This window comes from Hyperoodon ampullatus, assembly GCF_949752795.1.
Source record: "Hyperoodon ampullatus genome assembly, chromosome: 6".
NCBI classification, from domain to species: Eukaryota; Metazoa; Chordata; class Mammalia; order Artiodactyla; family Ziphiidae; genus Hyperoodon; species Hyperoodon ampullatus.
Window position 1 is genome coordinate 38,940,231 of NC_136919.1, and position 19,808 is coordinate 38,960,038.

Sequence of the window (19,808 nt, forward strand, 5' to 3'; positions counted from 1 at the left end):
ATAAAGATTTATTTTCTGCTTTTTTCCTTCCTCATTCTCCTTACTGCACAAATACAGAGAGCCAGGCAGAGCCTTACACTTGGGACACGTTGTGGGCAGTGGTGCCGGCAACCCAAGTACCTGACTTCAAGCCGATATCGGGAGGATGTGGAGGTGAGGAGGGCAGGACCCTGGAAGGTGTTCACAGAGTGTGATCCCCATGGAGGCTGAGGGTGGCAGCAGCAGCCGCAGTGAAAGGAAAGTGGGCAGATTTTTTCTCAAAGTGAAACTCTGCTTGTCCTGCTGGGTCATGCTCTGCTGAGAGGGAGGGCAGTGTGGCTGTCTCCCGAATAGCTTAGAAGATGGCAGTTGTTTTTACTTTGAGGGCTGCCCTTTCCCAGCTTCTGAGACCCGGGTCCTGCTGCTCCGTAGGCCTTGCCAACGCCACACATGGTGTGGTTCCAAAGGAGAAACAGTGCCTTCACCTATGAAACACCTATGCCCTAGGCTGGCATGGAGGAGCGAGGGAACAGAGAAGGAAAGGACCTCAACTAGAAACCAGCACTAGAAAACGGGGTGCTTGCTGCGGCTTCTCTGGTTCTGAGGAGCCTGCCTTGCATGGGATGAAAATGTCAAATGCTTATCAGTAACATTAGGCTAAGGATGTACTTTTCAAAGTAGCCTGGCCAGACATTCAAACCATCCAGTGCAAGGTTCCCAGCCAGAAGCAGCTTCTGCAGTGAGTCCGCCTCTTCCCAGACCCTGTCAGCTGTGTGACTTAGGTTTTCATCCAGTCGAAGCAGGGTACCAAAACCTGTCAGGGGTCATACCTCCTCCTATTGATGAGGCTGCCCCCTCTGCAGGTCCTGGGACCAGCTCATCTTCAGGAGCCCTGGCAGTGAGCACCTGTATCAGAAGGGATCCAAGTCAGGCTTGGGGCTGGCACACCTGCCCTTGGAATTCAAACATGCTTGACCTCCCACTTTCCAAGAGAGTCTGTTAGGCTCACAAGTTTTCTTTAGTGGGGTTAATTTGCTTAGTATTAAGGTTACCAGCCAGAAACGTGTCCTGCCTCACGACAACACGTCTACACCCAAGCACCTCAAAGGAGTCTCGCAAGGCACTGTCATGTGGAAGGCTCTGCCTTGTATATAGGTCCGAATACACAATCCTGCCTCCTGAGTTTCCCTACAGCACATCATGGATTTCCCCTGCCCTTTGCTTCTGCTCTGTCTTCTCTGGGGCCGGACTGTGGACAACCACATGACAAAAGCCTGACAGTCATCTGCCCCACCAAATTGGCAAGAGGTAGTCCTGGTGAGCAAATCAAGACCTCTAGCAGGGTCAGAAACGGTCCCCTATTCCCCCAGACTTTTTCTGACCACAAGACCAGAGACTGCTCCGTGGTACAGGAATCCTCAATGTGTTTGGGAAGGATGCAGTCTTTGCAAATGCATTAAATCCAGCGCAATGGGCTTTTCAATTGTTATTCACAACACTAAAGGGAATTTTCTTGAGAAGGATCTCTGTTTCGCCAATCTTCAAAGCCAGGGCAAGGCAAAATGACTTAATGTGACAGCTCAAGCCTGATGAGTCGTGACACATCTTCACGCTGCACCAGCTGATTATCATGGCTGAACACGACATTCACTCTCACAAGACTTCTCAGGTCAGGTACTCACGTTCACTGTGTCTTTTCCGGGGAGAGGGAATAAAAGGACTACCTTAGTACTCAGATTAATAACAAGAATCCAAAAGTAGACTGTCAACCACAGGGAAGGTCCTTAACTGGCTTAACGTGGCCAAGGGTTCAGTGCTGATTATTCAACAAAGTATGAAATGACTCTTTCCACTGTGGCCTTTTCCCACATTCTTCTCTCTTGACCTGGGTGTCAGCAAAAGGATTCAGCTCTCTATACACAAAGGAGGGAATACCAACCTTTATTTACACGTGGGTTCAAGTTCAGAACTGCCATCTTAGCATAGCAAGGCAAAAAAAAAGCACAGATCCTGAGACCAAGGTTCAGATCCCCACATAAGCATATTAACTGTGTGACAACCAGCAAATGTTACCCAGTTTCTTCAGTAAAGTGGGAAGAGTGTCACCCCAGCTTCCAGTGGCTGTTACAGCTGCGTCTGCGCCAGCTGCCACCGCGCCAGCTGCCACCCTGGGCGCCACCCTGCAGGCAGCTGGGCTGAGAGAACACGGGCCTCCAGGTCTCAGCCCTGCTGGTTAGGGTGGGACTCAGGGAGTTACTGAACCTCTGAGGAAGCCCCTAACCCCAAAATTCTCCCAAGGCAAGAAATAGGTACTCGAACTGGTGCAAGGGCTGAGTGAGAAAAACTAAACATAGGTGTTCAATAAATATTAGTTATTTATAAGTCTTGTCCAGGACAGGGACGGAGGGCCTTTGTCACAGGTGTTGAATTCTGACACTAGCTCTGAGGGAGAAAAGCATGTGGTGTTAAGTTGCAATACTCTTTGCCTGGACCCCTTTTCATTTGATTGGTGGGTTAAACAACATTATTTAAAAAATCATTTACTTAATACTCATCCTAAAACCCACCCAAACACTAAATATGCACATTTATACTAAGCGTGTGTGTGTATGTGTGTGTACATACACGCAGAAACCACGAGGTAGTTTAGATCACCATGAAAAAATCAATACTTTCCCTAATTCTCTGCCACAGAGTGGTAACCAGTGACTGCACGATAGCTACTTAAAATTATTCGTTAAATGAAAACCAAAAAATTCCAGGAGAATATAACATTTACAAGTAAATAGTAAATACAACTGTATTTTAATTTCTTGGTCTCGGAAAACTAGGCTGTGACCGCTTTAAATTAATGGTCCAAGTTATATGTATTTCCTTTAATACCGAAGGACGTAGCCTTCCGGTATCTATACAACTTACTAAGTAGTCTCAATAGATTCTATTTTACAACTTGCTTTACTCTCCATGCTTCTGTGGAAGATTCAATACAATCTCTATGTACATATTTTAAACATTATTTCTGAACTACATTTGGAATTCCTTAAGTAAAAAAATAATCACCATTCTCTACCTTCTTGGGAAAGTGCCAGACTAACCCCTGACCAGAACTACTGCTCTCTAGCATCTGGAGAAATCCTTATTCCCACACCACCCCCAGGCCAAAAAAGTGCAATGAAGTCAAACTACATGGGAAAAAGCAATATCTATTGTTCTTAGAGTCTGACTCTCTTCCCCACAGCAAGAAAAGTCTCTTTATAGGTATGCCAGTGCTGTTTTAAGTTGCCAGGGAAATAGGGCTCTCTCAAGCCAGAGCAGGAAAATCTTCAGGGTCATCTGGGTTTGGAGCAACATCTTGTGTCTGAAAAAGAAAAGTTTTGAAACCAACTGTCACTTCACCCATTCCCACTTGGGTGCAGAGCTGTGTGAAACACGGTGCCCACTCTCCCTCGGGGAGGGGCTAATGGGGTAGGGGTAGCAGCCCAAACATTGAGGGAGAGAGGGTCCCAGTGGGAAGAGAACAGTGGCAGGGTCACTCTAAGTGAGGCCCTGCTCTGAGCTGCGGCCAAGTGCTGCACAGACCCCGAAGAGGGGACATGGACGGGTGCCTCTCCCTCCTCTGACCCGCTCCCGTCCCTGTTGCAGAATGGCTGGCAGTGCCTACTGGCCACCCCTGGCCCTCCCTCCCACAGATCCTTACTGAGTGACCTTTCTGTATCTGGCACTTCCTTCATCCAATAAATATGGAGGATATTTATTGGATAAATTTGCTCCACGTAGCAAAAATGTTTGCTACATGGAGATATAAGGATGATTAAAGACAGTCCTGCCCTCGGGGAGCTCACAAAGTTGGGGGAGAAACATACTGATAAGTTCAGTAACAGATGGCCTGGGAATGGGGGCCCACAGTCAGGGAATCCAATGCAATTTGCTGGCCAAGTACACATCACAGTCAAGTAATGTTTTCTAGAAGAGAAGGTTCTCCCAGAGATAAGCCTCAATGAATGAGCAAAAAGAACAGAATCCTGAAACAATGCGAGTGTGAAGGCTGTTAGAAGCTGGAAGAGCCCAGGTGGGCGGCAGGTTCGAGGACCGGATCACCACACTGCACACGAAGTGCCGCGGCGGCAGAGCTCTGCTATGGGAAAGGAGTGGATGCATATTTTCTATCCCCAGAATAGTTCCTTTTTCCAACATGGCCTCAAATGTACCCAGAAAAAACACTGTTGTGTTTTTGCTCTTGTTTAAGTATAACAGACTAGTTTCTCCTCCCAGGGGCTGCTCCCTGGAGTAAGGGATCAAGCAGCAAAAGGAACATTTCCAGGACCAGCCACAGAGAAGGGGCTGCTCCTGTTCCATCGTCACAAGGGCAGCATGGCGGCCCGTGCTGGCCACCAGGCCTTGTGCCCAACTCCCACTAAACAGGTGTTTGTTCAAAAAACATTTACGAAGCACCTACTACAGCTTACATTGCGCTAGGCACTGGGGAAACCATCATGTCCCCTGGAGACAGCAGACACTGATCAACAACTGCACCAGCGAGAATACAATTACAAATGCAGACGGTGCTTCAAAGAAAATAAGGACTCTGACCTAGTCTGGAAGACTCCTCTGAGGAAAGGAGGTTGGAGGATCTATTCTAGGTAAACAGGCAAAGGGGTGGGAGAAGGGCCAGCAGGTGCAAAGGCCCCGTGGGGTAAGGAACATGCTTGTCTGTTCTAGAAGTAGAGCAGTGTTGGCTGAAGAGTGGGAAAGAATGGTTTGAAGCGAAAAGGTGGCCTTGAAGCTGTAGGAAGGATTTTGTCTACCCTGAAAGCATCAGGGCACAGGGCAGACGATCAGACCATGGTAAGCAACTGTCAGTTGATCTAATTCAATCCCAAGCCTGGGGATCTTATCTGATGCAGATGTGTGAATTTTTCTCCAGCTCTGAACGTGCATTCATGGCAGACATCGGACTTCCCTGGAGACCCTGGAGGCCAGGGCTACATAATGGTCTGTATCCAACTGATGTCCATCATGCTGACATGACCGTTCCAGACACTCCAACATCAGACCCACACTAGACAAAGGAGGAAGAACCTCCTCTGTCTAGATGAGGCACAACCTGATGATCTTCCAAAATTAGACTATGTAGGCCCAGGGCATCTTCATCCTCTCACTTCAGAAAACCATCCAGGGTTTAGAATATAAACACTTACCACCACTTCTGCTCTGGGTCCATAGTTTTCTGCCCTTCTGATCCTTCCCCGGCCTCCCCGTGTGCCACCTCTGGCTCCGCGCCCGGGACGAGGGAGGTTACCAAAATTAATCTCCAACTGGGATGTGATGTCATTGGCTGCTTTCCGGAAAACGTGGGCATCATCCTCATAGTCATCCTTTACCAACTGAAACACAGTTACAGCATCAAACACAGAACATACACACGGCCATCTCCATGGACACTCACTGGGCTGGGCTTCTCTGGGCAGGGGAAGATGCTGCTGCTCTGCTTCCAGCCAGGTGGGTTCTGCACATTTTTGTAGGCACACGTTCTCATACTCACAGTCCTTTTTTTTGAATTGGAGTATAGTTGATTTACAATGCTGTGTTAGTTTCTGCTGTAACAGCAAAGTCAGTCAGCTATACATATACATATATCCACTATTTTTTAGACTCTATTGCCATATGGGTCATCACAGAGTATCAAACAGAGTTCCCTGTGCTACAAGGTAGGTTCTTATTAGTTGTCCATTTTATATATAGTAGTGTCTCACAGTCTTAATTCAAACATTTTTGAACTTACCGTTGCTTCAAGTGAGACCAAATTTCTATCAGTTTAGTAGGTTAAGATGTAAGATTTGAAATGACTAACAGTAATCATTTAAATGTTTTATATCTAAGTGTATTTTGCTGAGATTGAAAAGTTTTAGTTTCTGCCTTTTATTTCTTCACAAGTGCTACTTTGATAAATAAGGAAAATCACCATCCTAGAATAGAGCTTGATGGAGAAACTTCTTTCAACATGGGTGCTGACTGTACAAATACCATATGTTAAAAACTGGATGATATACAATAAACAACTCTGACTCAAAATATATGGAAAGGATAGAACCACAGTATGATTTACTGAGGGTTGCTACCAAGGCTGCATAAAGAACTCAAGCTGCTTTTGAAGAACTGCTCTAGTTCAAATTCTTTGAGAAAGTACATTTTATTGTAAGAGGTCAAATAAGTTCTATCTCTTGTTAAAAGAACACTGTATTAAATAAATCTCCTTCAAGTTTGATTTGGCTTCAATTCCTAACCATGAATGAAACAAAGAAGAACTCTCACTTTTAAGTAAAATATAAACCTACAGAAAATATGCCAGTGATCGTAGATGAGAATCTCCCAAGTGCTGTAAGGTTAAACGTCCCTACAGCTTGTCCAGCAAATGGAATCAAATTTCCCTGAGCACATCAATCCCTTTTGGCCATATGTTCATTTCAGGTTTCACATTTAACACTTGTGTCCCCTTCAAAGCTTCAGATTAAAATAAAGCAAAGGCCTTAGACAGATGGGCTCTCAAAGCTAAAAAGATGAAGGAAAGAACAATTCAGGAACAATGGCACTCTGGCAACAAGATAAACACAAAAAATATAAGAGGCAAAATGATAACTATGGCCTGGTTTAGAAAACAATTGGCTGTCAGTGTGCCTCAGCAGAGACACGGCGGCCTTCCCAGTAAGAAGGGACAACTTGCAATGGAAGCAAAGTGAGCGAATAGTCAGGCCAAGGTGCTTTAAGGCCCCAACTCTCTTCATAGGCTACTGTTTGGTCTGAACTTTGCAAAGAACAGAGCTCCATGCAAACAAGAGGTGTTAATCTACTGCTTTTGTCTCTTAGGGTACTCAGAACAAAGTAAGTGACACCAATCACTTCCGGGACTAGTGATTTGGCTTCTGTTGCTTTAAGAAAAATTCCTGGCTAAAATTGTCAATGCCATAAGATTAATAAGTACCAAAGATGTGTGCTTTACTGAGACCAAGCTCGATGACTCAGCAGCTAACACAGTTGCTTCAAAGATTCCAGGAGACCTCTCTCTGGAGCCAGGGAGGATGAATCTGGTGTGGATTAAGGAAGAGCAGCTTCTATTTTTACCTAACATGTCAGCTGCACATTTCAAATCCTGACAACACAATTGTTTTAGGCAAAGCTTTATTTACACTGCACCAGAACAAAAAAGAAGAAAATGGATAGGAAAAAAAAAACAACCCAACTAGCTGATGGACTTGTAAAAAGGCCTCACTCGTATGTGTACAAAAAGCCATTTCTAGTGGAACAGCTAAAAACTTATTAGACTCCAAGAGCTTGGACTGACTGAAACAGGAGTTAGGAGGGGATCCTGTATCATAAATGACCCCCTAGGGAAACTATTCATTCAAAGAATATAACTAACCAAAGTGTAAATGGGAACACAGACAAATCTACATAGTACAAAACTCCTGAGTTTCAAATGGAAAATCAATGAATATCCAGCAGAGAGGAAGGGTTGCTCACTACTGTCATCGACACAAGAGAATGGTATCAAGATAAATAGCTGTGACTGAATGATACAAACTCTAAATTTTAAAATTAGAATGCTTCAGTGTACCCTTCCTTAAGTTCAGCAGCTTAAATAGAATATGATTAAATAACTCTCTGACGAGCCTTATCAATATCTGCTGGAAGATATTTTCAAAGCTAAAGCCGCCAATGAAGAGCTGAACATAAACCTTGTAAAATCAGGACCACAAAAGACAGAGGAACACACAAGCAGTTCCAACAGGATAGCTGGCCACAGCAGCAGTGCCTGACGGTGCTGCCAGGTGCTTCAGGGCTCCTCTGGTGAGTTTCTGCAGAGGGAGCAAAGCTGCTATAATAACACAAAAAAGGCTTCACCCAACCCTGACCAGTTAAAAATGATCAACTAGTTCCAACTAAATGCTCTTCTTATTAAGAATTAGAACTGTGAAAAAAAAAAACCACTGAATCACTTTGCTATACACCTGAAACTAACAAAATATTGTAAATCAACTATACTTAAACTTAAAAAAAAAGGAATTAGAACTGAAGGTAATCTAATCACGAAAATGCAGAGTAGTTATCCTCTGAAATGGATTCAGGAAACATTCTGTACCTCTCTTCTGACACAAAATTGACATGCAACTAAAACATACAGCATGTGCACAGTTTTTGCACAGTTCTGGAGGGAGCAGAAAGTGCACTGCCACTATAACTGCTTTGGATTAAGTATTAGTGGGTCAATTCTTTTTCAATTTTTTTTCTTAATAAACAATAAAAATACAGTAAAATTAGGCACGCATAATCTCTGATTACTCTTAGGTTGAAACTAGAATGTCAACTACTAATGTTCCATTTTTAAAAGAGAAGTGGAAAAGCCCATTTCGTTTCCAACAAGGTAACAGTGAAGATTACCTCTAGATACAAAACATCATGCTTACATCATCTCTATATTTAGACTTGTGTATCACCACTGCTTTGGAAGGGACAGTGGACTCAGGTTTCCGGATGTTAAATTCAGGCTTTGGTCTGGTCTGTTCTTGAAGATTTTTCCACTCATCTAGGGTCATCTCTTGAACTTGAGTTTCTTCTTCTACCTCCAACTCAGGAACTCTGTAAAGAAGTATAATCATAAAGAATAATTTCTGATAGGTCTGAAATGTCTACTGTCTCAAAGAGAAAGTCATAACCATTAGTTTAACGTACTTTCATGGTTCTGTATCTTAAACTTAAATAACGTAAGGAAAACTTTGAACCATAAGTTTCCTTATTTTATTTTCATCATTTTATGGCACCATTGCCAACTGAAGGTACTTCCTGTCTGTGTTCAAAGCAGTCTTTGAAAAATGGGAGCATAGGAGAGGGGGAAGATGGCGGAAGACTAAGACGCGGAGATCACCTTCCTCCCCACAGATACATCAGAAGTACACCTACACGTGGAACAACTCCTACAGAACACCTACTGAACGCTGGCAGAAGACCTCAGACCTCCCAAAAGGCAAGAAACTCCCCACGTACCTGGGTAGCGCAAAAGAAAAAAGAATACACAGAGACAAAAGAATAGGGACGGGACTTGTACCAGTGGGAGGGAGCCGTGAAGGAGGAAAGTTTTCCACACACTAGGAAGCCCCTTCGCGGGCGGAGACTGCGGGTGGCGGAGAGGAGGAGTTTCGGAGCCACAGAGGAGAGCGCAGCCACAGGGGTGCGGAGGGCAAAGCGGAGAGATTCCTGCACAGAGGGTCGGTGCCAACGGGCACTCACCAGCCCGAGAGGCTTGTCGGCTCACCCGCCGGGGCGGGCGGGGGCTGAGAGCTGAGGCTCGGGCTTCGGTCGGATCGCAGGGAGAGGACTGGGGTTGGCGGCGTGAACACAGCCTGAAGGGGTTAGTGCACCACGGGTAGCCGGGAGGGAGTCCGGGAAAATTCTGCAGCTGCCGAAGACACAAGAGACTTTTTCTTCCCTCTTTGTTGCCTGGTGGTCGAGGAGAGGGGATTAAGAGCGCTACTTAAAGGAGCTCCAGAGACGGGCGCGAGCCGCGGCTAACAGCGCAGACTGCAGAGACGGGAATGAGACGCTAAGGCTGCTGCTGCAGCCACCAAGAAGCCTGTGTGCAAGCACAGGTCACTATACACACCTCCCCTCCCGGGAGCCTGTGCAGCCCGCCACTGCCAGGGTTCCGGGATCCAGGGACAACATCCCTGGGAGAAGCACGGTGCGCCTCAGGCTGATGCACCGTCACAGCGGCCTCTACCGGTGCAGGATCTCCCCGCACTCCGTACCCCTCCCTCCCCCAGGCCTGAGTGAGCCAGAGTCTCCGAGTCAGTGGCAGCTTTAACCCTGTCCTGTCTGAGCGAACAACAGACGCCCTCTGCCGACCTACACGCAGAGGCGGGGCCAAATCCAAAGCTGAACCCCAGGAGCTGTGCGAACAAAGAAGAGAAAGGGAAATCTCTCCCAGCAGCCTCAGGAGCAGTGGATTAAATCTCCAAAATCAACTTGATGTACCCTGCATCTGTGGAATACCTGAATAGACAACGAATCATCCCAAATTGAGGAGGTGGACTTTGAGAGCAAGATTTATTATTTTTTCCCATTTTCCTCTTTTCGTGAGTGTGTATGTGTATGCTTCTGTGTGAGATTTTGTCTGCATAGCTTTGCTTTCACCATTTGTCCTAGGGTTCTATCCGTCCCTTTTGTTTGTTTTACTTAAAAAATTTTTTTCTTAATAATTTTTTTATTTTAATAACTTGATTTTATTTTACCTTACTTTATTTTATTTTCTTTTATCTTCTTTCCCTTTCTTTCTTACTTTTCTTTCTTTCTTTATCTTCTTTCTTTCTTTCTCCTTTATCTCCCTTTTATTCTGAGCCGTGTGGATGAAAGGCTCTTGGTGCTGCAGCCAGGAGTCAGTGCTGTGCCTCTGAGGTGGGAGAGCCAACTTCAGGACACTGGTCCACAAGGGAACTTCCAGCTTCACATAATATCAAACGTCAAAAATCTCCCAGAGATCTCCATCTCAACACCAGCACCCAGCTTCACTCAACGACCAGCAAGCTACATTGCTGGACACCCTATGCCAAACAACTAGCAAGACTCATTAGCAGAGAGGCTGCCTAAAATCATAATAAGTCCACAGACACCCCAAAACACACCACCAGATGTGGACCTGCCCACCAGAATGACAAGATCCAGCCTCATCCACCAGAACACAAGCACTAGTCCCCTCCACCAGGAAGCCTACACAGCCCACTGAACCAACCTTAGCCACTGGGGACAGACACCAAAAACAACAGGAACTACGAACCTGTAGCCTGCAAAAAGGAGACTCCAAACACAGTAAGATAAGCAAAATGAGAAGACAGAAAAACACACAGCAGACGAAGGAGTAAGGTAAAAACCCACCAGACCTAACAAATGAAGACAAAACAGGCAGTCTACCTGAAAAAGAATTCAGAATAATGATAGTAAAGTTGATCCAAAATCTTGGAAATAGAATACAGAAAATGCAAGAAATATTTAACAAGGACCTAGAAGAACTAAAGATGAAACAAGCAACGATGAACAACACAATAAATGAAATTAAAAATATTCTAGAAGGGATCAATAGCAGAATAACTGGGGCAGAAGAACGGATAAGTGACCTGGAAGATAAAATAGTGGAAAAAACTACTGCAGAGCAAAATAAAGAAAAAAGAATGAAAAGAACTGAGGACAGACTCAGAGACCTCTGGGAAAACATTAAATGCACCAACATTCGAATTATAGGGGTTCCGGAAGAAGAAGAGAAAAAGAAAGGGACTGAGAAAATATTTTAAGAGATTATAGTTGAAAACTTCCCTAATATGGGAAAGGAAATAGTTAATCAAGTCCAGGAAGCACAGAGAGTCCCATACAGGATAAATCCAAGGAGAAACATGCCAAGACAAGTATTAATCAAACTATCAAAAAATAAATATAAAGAAAACATATTAAAAGCAGCAAGGGAAAAACAACAAATAACACACAAGGGAATCCCCAGAAGGTTAACTGCTGATCTTTCAGCAGAAACTCTGCAAGCGAGAAGGGAGTGGCAGGACATATTTAAAGTGATGAAGGAGAAAAACCTACAACCAAGATTACTCTACCCAGCAAGGATATTATTCAGATTTGATGGAGAAATTAAAACGTTTACAGACAAGCAAAAGCTGAGAGAGTTCAGCACCACCAAACCAGCTTTACAACAAATGCTAAAGGAACTTCTCTAGGCAAGAAACACAAGAGAAGGAAAAGACCTATAATAACAAACCCAAAACAATTAAGAAAATGGGAATAGGAACATACATATCGATAATTACCTTAAATGTAAATGGATTAAATGCTCCCACCAAAAGACACAGATTGGCTGAATGGATACAAAAACAAGACCCATATATATGCTGTCTACAAGAGACCCACTTCAGACCTAGAGACACATACAGACTGAAAGTGAGGGGATGGAAAAAGATATTCTATGCAAATGCAAATCAAAAGAAAGCTGGCGTAGCAATTTTCAAATCAGACAAAATAGACTTTAAAATAAAGACTATTAGAAGAGACAAAGAAGGACACTACATAATGATCAAGGGATCGATCCAAGAAGAAGATATAACAATTGTAAATATTTATGCACCCAACATCGGAGCACCTCAATACACAAGGCAAATACTAACAGCCATAAAAGGGGAAATCGACAGTAACACGTTCATAGTAGGGGACTTTAACACCCCACTTTCACCAATGGACAGATCATCCAAAGTGAAAATAAATAAGGAAACACAAGCTTTAAATGATACATTAAACAAGATGGACTTAATTGATATTTATAGGACATTCCATCCAAAAACAACAGAATACACATTCTTCTCAAATGCTCATGGAACATTCTCCAGGATAGATCATACCTTGGGTCACAAATCAAGCCTTGGTAAATTTAAGAAAATTGAAATTGTATCAATTATCTTTTCTGACCACAACGCTATGAGACAAGATATCGATTACAGGAAAAGATCTGTAAAAAATACAAACACACGGAAGCTAAAAAATATACTACTTAATAACGAAGTAATCACTGAAGAAATCAAAGAGGAAATCAAAATATACCTAGAAACAAATGACAATGGAGACACGACGACCCAAAACCTATGGGATGCAGCAAAAGCAGTTCTAAGAGGGAAGTTTATAGCAATAAAATCCTACCTTAAGAAACAGGAAACATATCGAATAAACAACCTAAACTTGCACCTAAAGCAATTACAGAAAGAAGAACAAAAAAACCCCAAAGTTAGCAGAAGGAAAGAAATCATAAAGATCAGAGCAGAAATAAATAAAAAATAAATGAAGGAAACGATAGCAAAGATCAATAAAACTAAAAGTTGGTTCTTTGAGAAGATAAACAAAATCGATAAACCATTAGCCAGACTCATCAAGAAAAAAAGGGAGAAGACTCAAATCAATAGAATTAGAAATGAAAAAGGAGAAGTAAAAACTGACACTGCAGAAATACAAAAGATCATGAGAAATTACTACAAGCAACTCTATGCCAATAAAATGGACAACCTGGAAGAAATAGACAAATTTTTAGAAATGCACAACCTGCCAAGTCTGAATCAGGAAGAAATAGAAAATATGAATAGACCAATCACAAGCACTGAAATTGAAACTGTGATTAAAAATCTTCCAACAAACAAAAGCCCAGGACCAGATGGCTTCACAGGCGAATTCTATCAAACATTTAGACAAGAGCTAACACCTATCTTTCTCAAACTCTTCCAAAATATACCAGAGGAAGGAACACTCCCAAACTCATTCTACGAGGCCACCATCACACTGATACCAAAACCAGACAAGGATGTCACAAAGAAAGAAAACTACAGGCCAATATCACTGATGAACATAGATGCAAAAATCCTCAACAAAATACTAGCAAACAGAATCCAACAGCACATTAAAAGGATCATACACCATGATCAAGTGGGGTTTATTCCAGGAATGCAAGGATTCTTCAATATACACATATCAATCAATGTGATACACCATATTAACAAATTGAAGGAGAAAAACCATAGGATCATCTCAATAGATGCAGAGAAAGCTTTCAACAAAATTCAACACCCATTTATGATAAAAACCCTGCAGAAAGTAGGCATAGAGGGAACTTTCCTCAACATAATAAAGGCCATATATGACAAACCCACAGCCAGCATCATCCTCAATGGTGAAAAACTGAAACCATTTCCACTAAGATCAGGAACAAGACAAGGTTGCCCACTCTCACCACTCTTATTCAACATAGTTTTGGAAGTTCTAGCCACAGCAATCAGAGAAGAAAAGGAAATAAAAGGAATCCAAATCGGAAAAGAAGAAGTAAAGCTGTCACTGTTTGCAGATGACATGATACTATACATAGAGAATCCTAAAGATGCTACCAGAAAACTACTAGAGCTAATCAATGAATTTTGTAAAGTAGCAGGATACAAAATTAATGCACAGAAATCTCTGGCATTCCTATACACTAATGATGAAAAATCTGAAAGTGAAATCAAGAAAACACTCCCATTTACCATTGCAACAAAAAGAATAAAGTATCTAGGAATAAACCTACTTAAGGAGACAAAAGACCTGTATGCAGAAAATTATAAGACACTGATGAAAGAAATTAAAATGATACAAATAGATGGAGAGATATACCATGTTCTTGGATTGGAAGAATCAACGTTGTGAAAATGACTCTACTAACCAAAGCAATCTACAGGTTCAATGCAATCCCTATCAAACTACCACTGGCATTTTTCACAGAACTAGAACAAAAATTTTCACAATTTGTATGGAAACACAAAAGACCCCGAATAGCCAAAGCAATCCTGAGAACGAAAAATGGAGCTGGAGGAATCAGACTCCCTGACTTCAGACTATACTACAAAGCTACAGTAATCAAGACAGTATGGTACTGGCACAAAAACAGAAAGATCAATGGAACAGGATAGAAAGCCCAGAGATGAACCCATGCACATATGGTCACCTTATCTTTGATAAACGAGGCAGGAATGTACAGTGGAGAAAGGACAGCCTCTTCAGTCAGTGGTGCTGGGAAAACTGGACAGGTACATGTAAAAGTATGAGATTAGATCACTCCCTAACACCATACAGAAAAATAAGCTCAAAATGGATTACAGACCTAAATGTAAGGCCAGAAACTATCAAACTCTTAGAGGAAAACATAGGCAGAACACTCTATGACATAAATCACAGCAAGATCTTTTTTGATCCACCTCCTAGAGTAATGGAAATAAAAAAATAAATAAACAAATGGGACCTAATGAAACTTCAAAGCTTTTGCACAGCAAAGGAAACCATAAACAAGACCAAAAGACAACCCTCAGGATGGGAGAAAATATTTGCCAATGAAGCAACTGACAAAGGATTAATCTCTGAAATTTACAAGCAGCTCATGCAGCTCAATAACAAAAAAACAAACAACCCAATCCAAAAATGGGCAGAAGACCTAAATAGACATTTCTCCAAAGAAGATATACAGACTGCCAACAAACACATGAAAGAATGCTCAACATCATTAATAATTAGAGAAATGCAAATCAAAACTACAATGAGATATCATCTCACACCAGTCAGAATGGCCATCATCAAAAAATCTAGAAACAATAAATGCTGGAGAGGGTGTGGAGAAAGGGGAACACTCTTGCACTGCTGGTGGGAATGTGAATTGGTACAGCCACTATGGAGAACAGTATGGAGGTTCCTTAAAAAACTACAAATAGGGCTTCCCTGGTGGTGCAGTGGTTGAGAGTCCGCCTGCCGATGCAGGGGATACGGGTTCGTGCCCCGGTCCGGGAAGATCCCACATGCCATGGAGCGGCTGGGCCCGTGAGCCATGGCCGCTGAGTCTGCGTGTCTGGAGACTGTGCTCCGAAACGGGAGAGGTCACAACAGTGAGAGGCCCACGTACCGTGCAAAAAAAAAAAAAACAAAAACAAAAAACTACAAATAGAACTACCATATGACCCCGCAATCCCACTACTGGGCATATACCCTGAGAAAACCATAATTCAAAAGGAGTCATGCACCAAAATGTTCATTGCAGCTCTATTTACAGTAGCCAGGAGATGGAAACAACCTAAGTGTCCATCATTGGATGAATGGATATAGAAAATGTGGCACATATATACAATGAAATATTACTCAGCCATAAAAAGAAATGAAATTGAGCTATTTGTAATGAGGTGGATGGACCTAGAGTCTGTCATACAGAGTGAAGTAAGTCAGAAAGAGAAAGACAAATACCGTATGCTGACACATATATATGGAATTTAAGAAAAAAAAATGTCATGAAGAACCTAGGGGTAAGACAGAAATAAAGACACAGACCTACTAGAGAATGGACTTTAGGATATGGGGAGGGGGAAGGGTAAGCTGGGACAAAGTGAGACAGTGGCATGGACATATATACACTACCAAACGTAAAATAGCTAGTGGGAAGCAGCCGCATAGCACAGGGAGATCAGCTCGGTGCTTTGTGACCACCTAGAGGGGTGAGATAGGGAGGGTGGGAGGGAGGGAGATGCAAGAGGGAAGAGATATGGGAACATATGTATATGTATAACTGATTCACTTTGTTATAAAGCAGAAATTAACACACCATTGTAAAGGAATTATACTCCAGTAAAGATGTAAAAGAAAAAAAATAGAAAAGAAAAAGAAAAAGAAAAATGGGAGCATCACCATCCCAATGACATTAATATTACACTTCACCACCAGGCACTCCCTTCCCCTATGACATTACACACAAAATGAGATAGGCAATTGTAGAAACAAATGGGAGAAGTAACTGAGACAAAACACATATAAGGAAACCATGAACAGAGGTTATAAAGAATGGGTCACAAATACATACTTTTGTAAATATCCTCCTTAAATTCATGAATTCTTAAAACAGAAGACAGACATATAGAACAATGGAATAGAATTCAAAGTCCAGAAATAAGCCATCACATTTATGAGCAATTAATTATTTTTTGATCAGGGTGCCAAAGACCATTCTTATGCACTTGGATATTTAGTTTTCCCAGCCCCGTTTGTTGAAAAGACTGCTCTTTCTCCTTTGAATTAAGTTGGACTTCTCACACCATAAATATAAGAGCTAAAAGTATAAAACTCTTAGACGAAAACAGAGGCATAAACCTTGGATTAAGCAATGGTATCTTACATATGACATCAAAAGCACAAGCAACAAAAGAAAAAGTAAATAAACTGGACATCACCTAAATTGAAAATTTTTGTGCTGCACAAGGACATCATCAAGAAAGTGAAAAGCCAACTCATAGAATGGGAGAAAATATTTGCAAATCATATATATATATCTAATAAGAGACTTAGATCTAGAATACATAAAGGACTCATAACTCAAAAAAGTAAATGATGCAACTAAAAAATGTGCCTTTGTCAAAACAATGAATGTACACTTTTTTTTGTACATTTCACAATAAATAAATTTTATATCAGTTTAGGTGGTAGGTATAGGTGTTCATTGTAAAATTCTTTAAACTTTGCTGTGTTTGAAATTTTTCATAATAAAATGTTGGAAAAATACTAATATTAAAACATATCCCAAACATACATTGGCAAAAATATAAAAAGACAGCAAATTTTGTAATGCCAAATACTGGAAACAACCCAAAATCATCTGGAGAAGAATTTGGTGGAAAAATTATGGATATCAAACATGAATATTAAGCAGCTAAAAAGGAATGAGAAATACATAAATTGCTATGGAGCACCTCCTGGATATACTGATGAAAAAGCAAGGTGGAATGTCTGTTACCATTCACCTAAGAAATAAGGAGACATACAAATATATATACATATAGGTTTTTAAAAAAAAAAAATCATAATATAAACCAGGGAAAGAACAGGAATAGCAGCTATTTGGAAAATATCATGTTTTAACAGATTGTACTTTGGAAACATTTAAATATTTTACATAAATAAATAAATCTATAAAACAGATTTAAATTAAAATTCAACCTCTAAAATTTAGAAGCAAAATTAATCAAATTAGCCTAATTGTTTATCAAGTTGGTGATAAAAGCATCAGAAAAAAGCTATTTAAAGTGCCTTTAAATATAAATTTATAATTATTCATCTCTGTATATAACTTTTTAATAATCATATTATTGGAGGTAGTGTTGGTAATGTTATTTGTTACTGTCGTGTGTGCAGCAAATGAGTAATAGTATGACATTATTGACAACTGGGATTTTCAGCATGGAAGAAAAAGAGAAACAAACTTAAGAAAGTTTAGCTAAAAATTTTGTACTCCTAAATTTCAAATGGAAATAATGAATGAACTCATAATATATTTTAGCTTAAAAATGTGTGTGTGTGTGTGTGTGTGTGTATTCCTCAGCTCTGTCCACTTAAATGTCCTAGAAACAGTTAAGAACTTAGTAGCAGTAAGTAACCCTAGTGCCTAGACTATGGTCTCTAAATACCATATTCTATTTTTTTTAATTTATTTTACTGAAGTGCAGTTGATTTATACTGTACAGCAAAGTGACTCAGTTATACATAGATATACATTCTTTTTCATATTCTTTTCCATTATGGTTTATTACAGGATATTGAGTAGAGTTCCCTGTGCTATACAACAGTAGGACCTTGTTGTTTATCCGTTCTATATGTAATAGTTTGCACCTGGTAATCCCAAACTCCCAATCCATCCTTCCCTGACATCCACTCCACCTTGGCAAACACAAGTCTGTTCTCTATGTCTGTGAGTCTGTTTCTGTTTCGTAGATAAGTTTATTTATGTCATATTTTAGATTCCACATATAAGTGATATCATATGGTTCTAAATACCATATTCTATTAAAGGACTCTGGCTCCCTGGAAAAATGACTCAGTATGAGGTGTGAAGTATAGATGATGAGTCTGAAACATGTCTTACCAGAAAGCAAGGAAGCTATCAAAGACCAATGAATGTGTGTCAAAAGGATCAAGAATCAACTTGAAGAGGCTCCCTTCAGTCAAAAAATGGACCAGTTTAAGCACCAATAAGCATAAAAACTCAGTGGATTGAAACACATCAGATATGTTTAAATCTCTAAGTTCACAATGACACTTAAAAAAAGTCACTGGCACCTTTGAAGGATATGAGGGAACCAACTCATTATTCTGAAAATTAGTAAATTAAAAGTAAAACATGCCTTTTATGCATCCTTCATTTCCTAAACAAACTTACACTCAGTGTAATCAACTAGTTCTAAGTAAGCTTTTCTTTACAGATCATCCCAGCTACTTAACTGAAGAAAGAATGATAGAATTAGACTATCACTAATTTGCAGCCCTAATGAATTAATGGATAAAGGCAATGATAATCAGCAGCCTTCCATAACCTATGAAACAATCTTGCCAAAAAGTTGAACCTGAATTTAATCAAACCTCTGCCTCTCATTATTAATATTCAGGAATTTTTTTTTTTAAAATATGAAGAACAGAGAAACATGTTGGACTACTCTACAATGCCATGCTGGGACTGGCTTTCACCAAGTCATAACAGCCAACTGTTAAATTTTCAGGAATTTTGCGAGTTGGCTGTGAAATACAGTCGTTAAAAATTAAATTATAGAAACGCATAATTAACAATGTTAAAACAAAGGTAATAAATCCTCACAACTCATTGTTCCCTAATTATTTCACTACAGTTTGCCTTTTCCTATGCACTGGAAGATATTTGTCTCCATTTTATGTGTAGAGTGGATATACTACACAACGATGTATTACCGCACATCTTTTCCCCACTCTGTGTTCAGTGATGTTGCCTTGGTAGTTTTAAATCAGCCATGGTAGGAATATTTACACCACAGAAACTAGCAAGTGCAATAGATCAAGGGTTTTTCATCCCAGAGAACCAGATGTTAAATATTTACCAGCACACCACTGATTACAGGGATGCAATCAATACAATTCTGACTCTGAGAAACTATTTGGACAAATGACCCAGCTTTTTCAACAAATAAATTGCAAGGGAAAAAAAAAGAGAAGACACATAGATTAAAAGCGACTTAAGGGTAATCAAGATAGTTTGATACTGGCAGACTAATGGAACAGACTATAAAGAAATAGGCCCACACATACATGGGCGATTGATTTTCAAATAATGGTTTTCAGTATGCTGGAATAACTAGATATGCATATGCAAAAAAAAAGGAGGGAACGTCTATCCATACCTCACATTGTATATAAAAGTCAACTCAAAATGGACCAAATGTTAATTT

The 19,808-nt window shown here is 40.8% G+C and overlaps 1 protein-coding gene across 2 annotated transcripts in view; it reads right to left on the reverse strand.

Moving 5' to 3' along the window:
• Nucleotides 1-3,162: 3,162 nt before the first annotated feature.
• HABP4 (hyaluronan binding protein 4) overlaps nt 3,163-19,808 on the reverse strand; it is a 41,877-nt gene continuing 25,231 nt past the window's right edge. For both annotated transcript variants that reach the window (XM_079707144.1, XM_079707143.1), the window contains 3 exons: nt 8,442-8,613; nt 5,178-5,363; nt 3,163-3,337 (listed from right to left, as the gene is read on the reverse strand). In XM_079707144.1, coding sequence (XP_079563270.1) covers nt 3,281-3,337; nt 5,178-5,363; nt 8,442-8,613 — 415 coding nt within the window. In that variant the 3' untranslated portion in view covers nt 3,163-3,280. The remainder of the gene's footprint in view (nt 3,338-5,177; nt 5,364-8,441; nt 8,614-19,808) is intronic.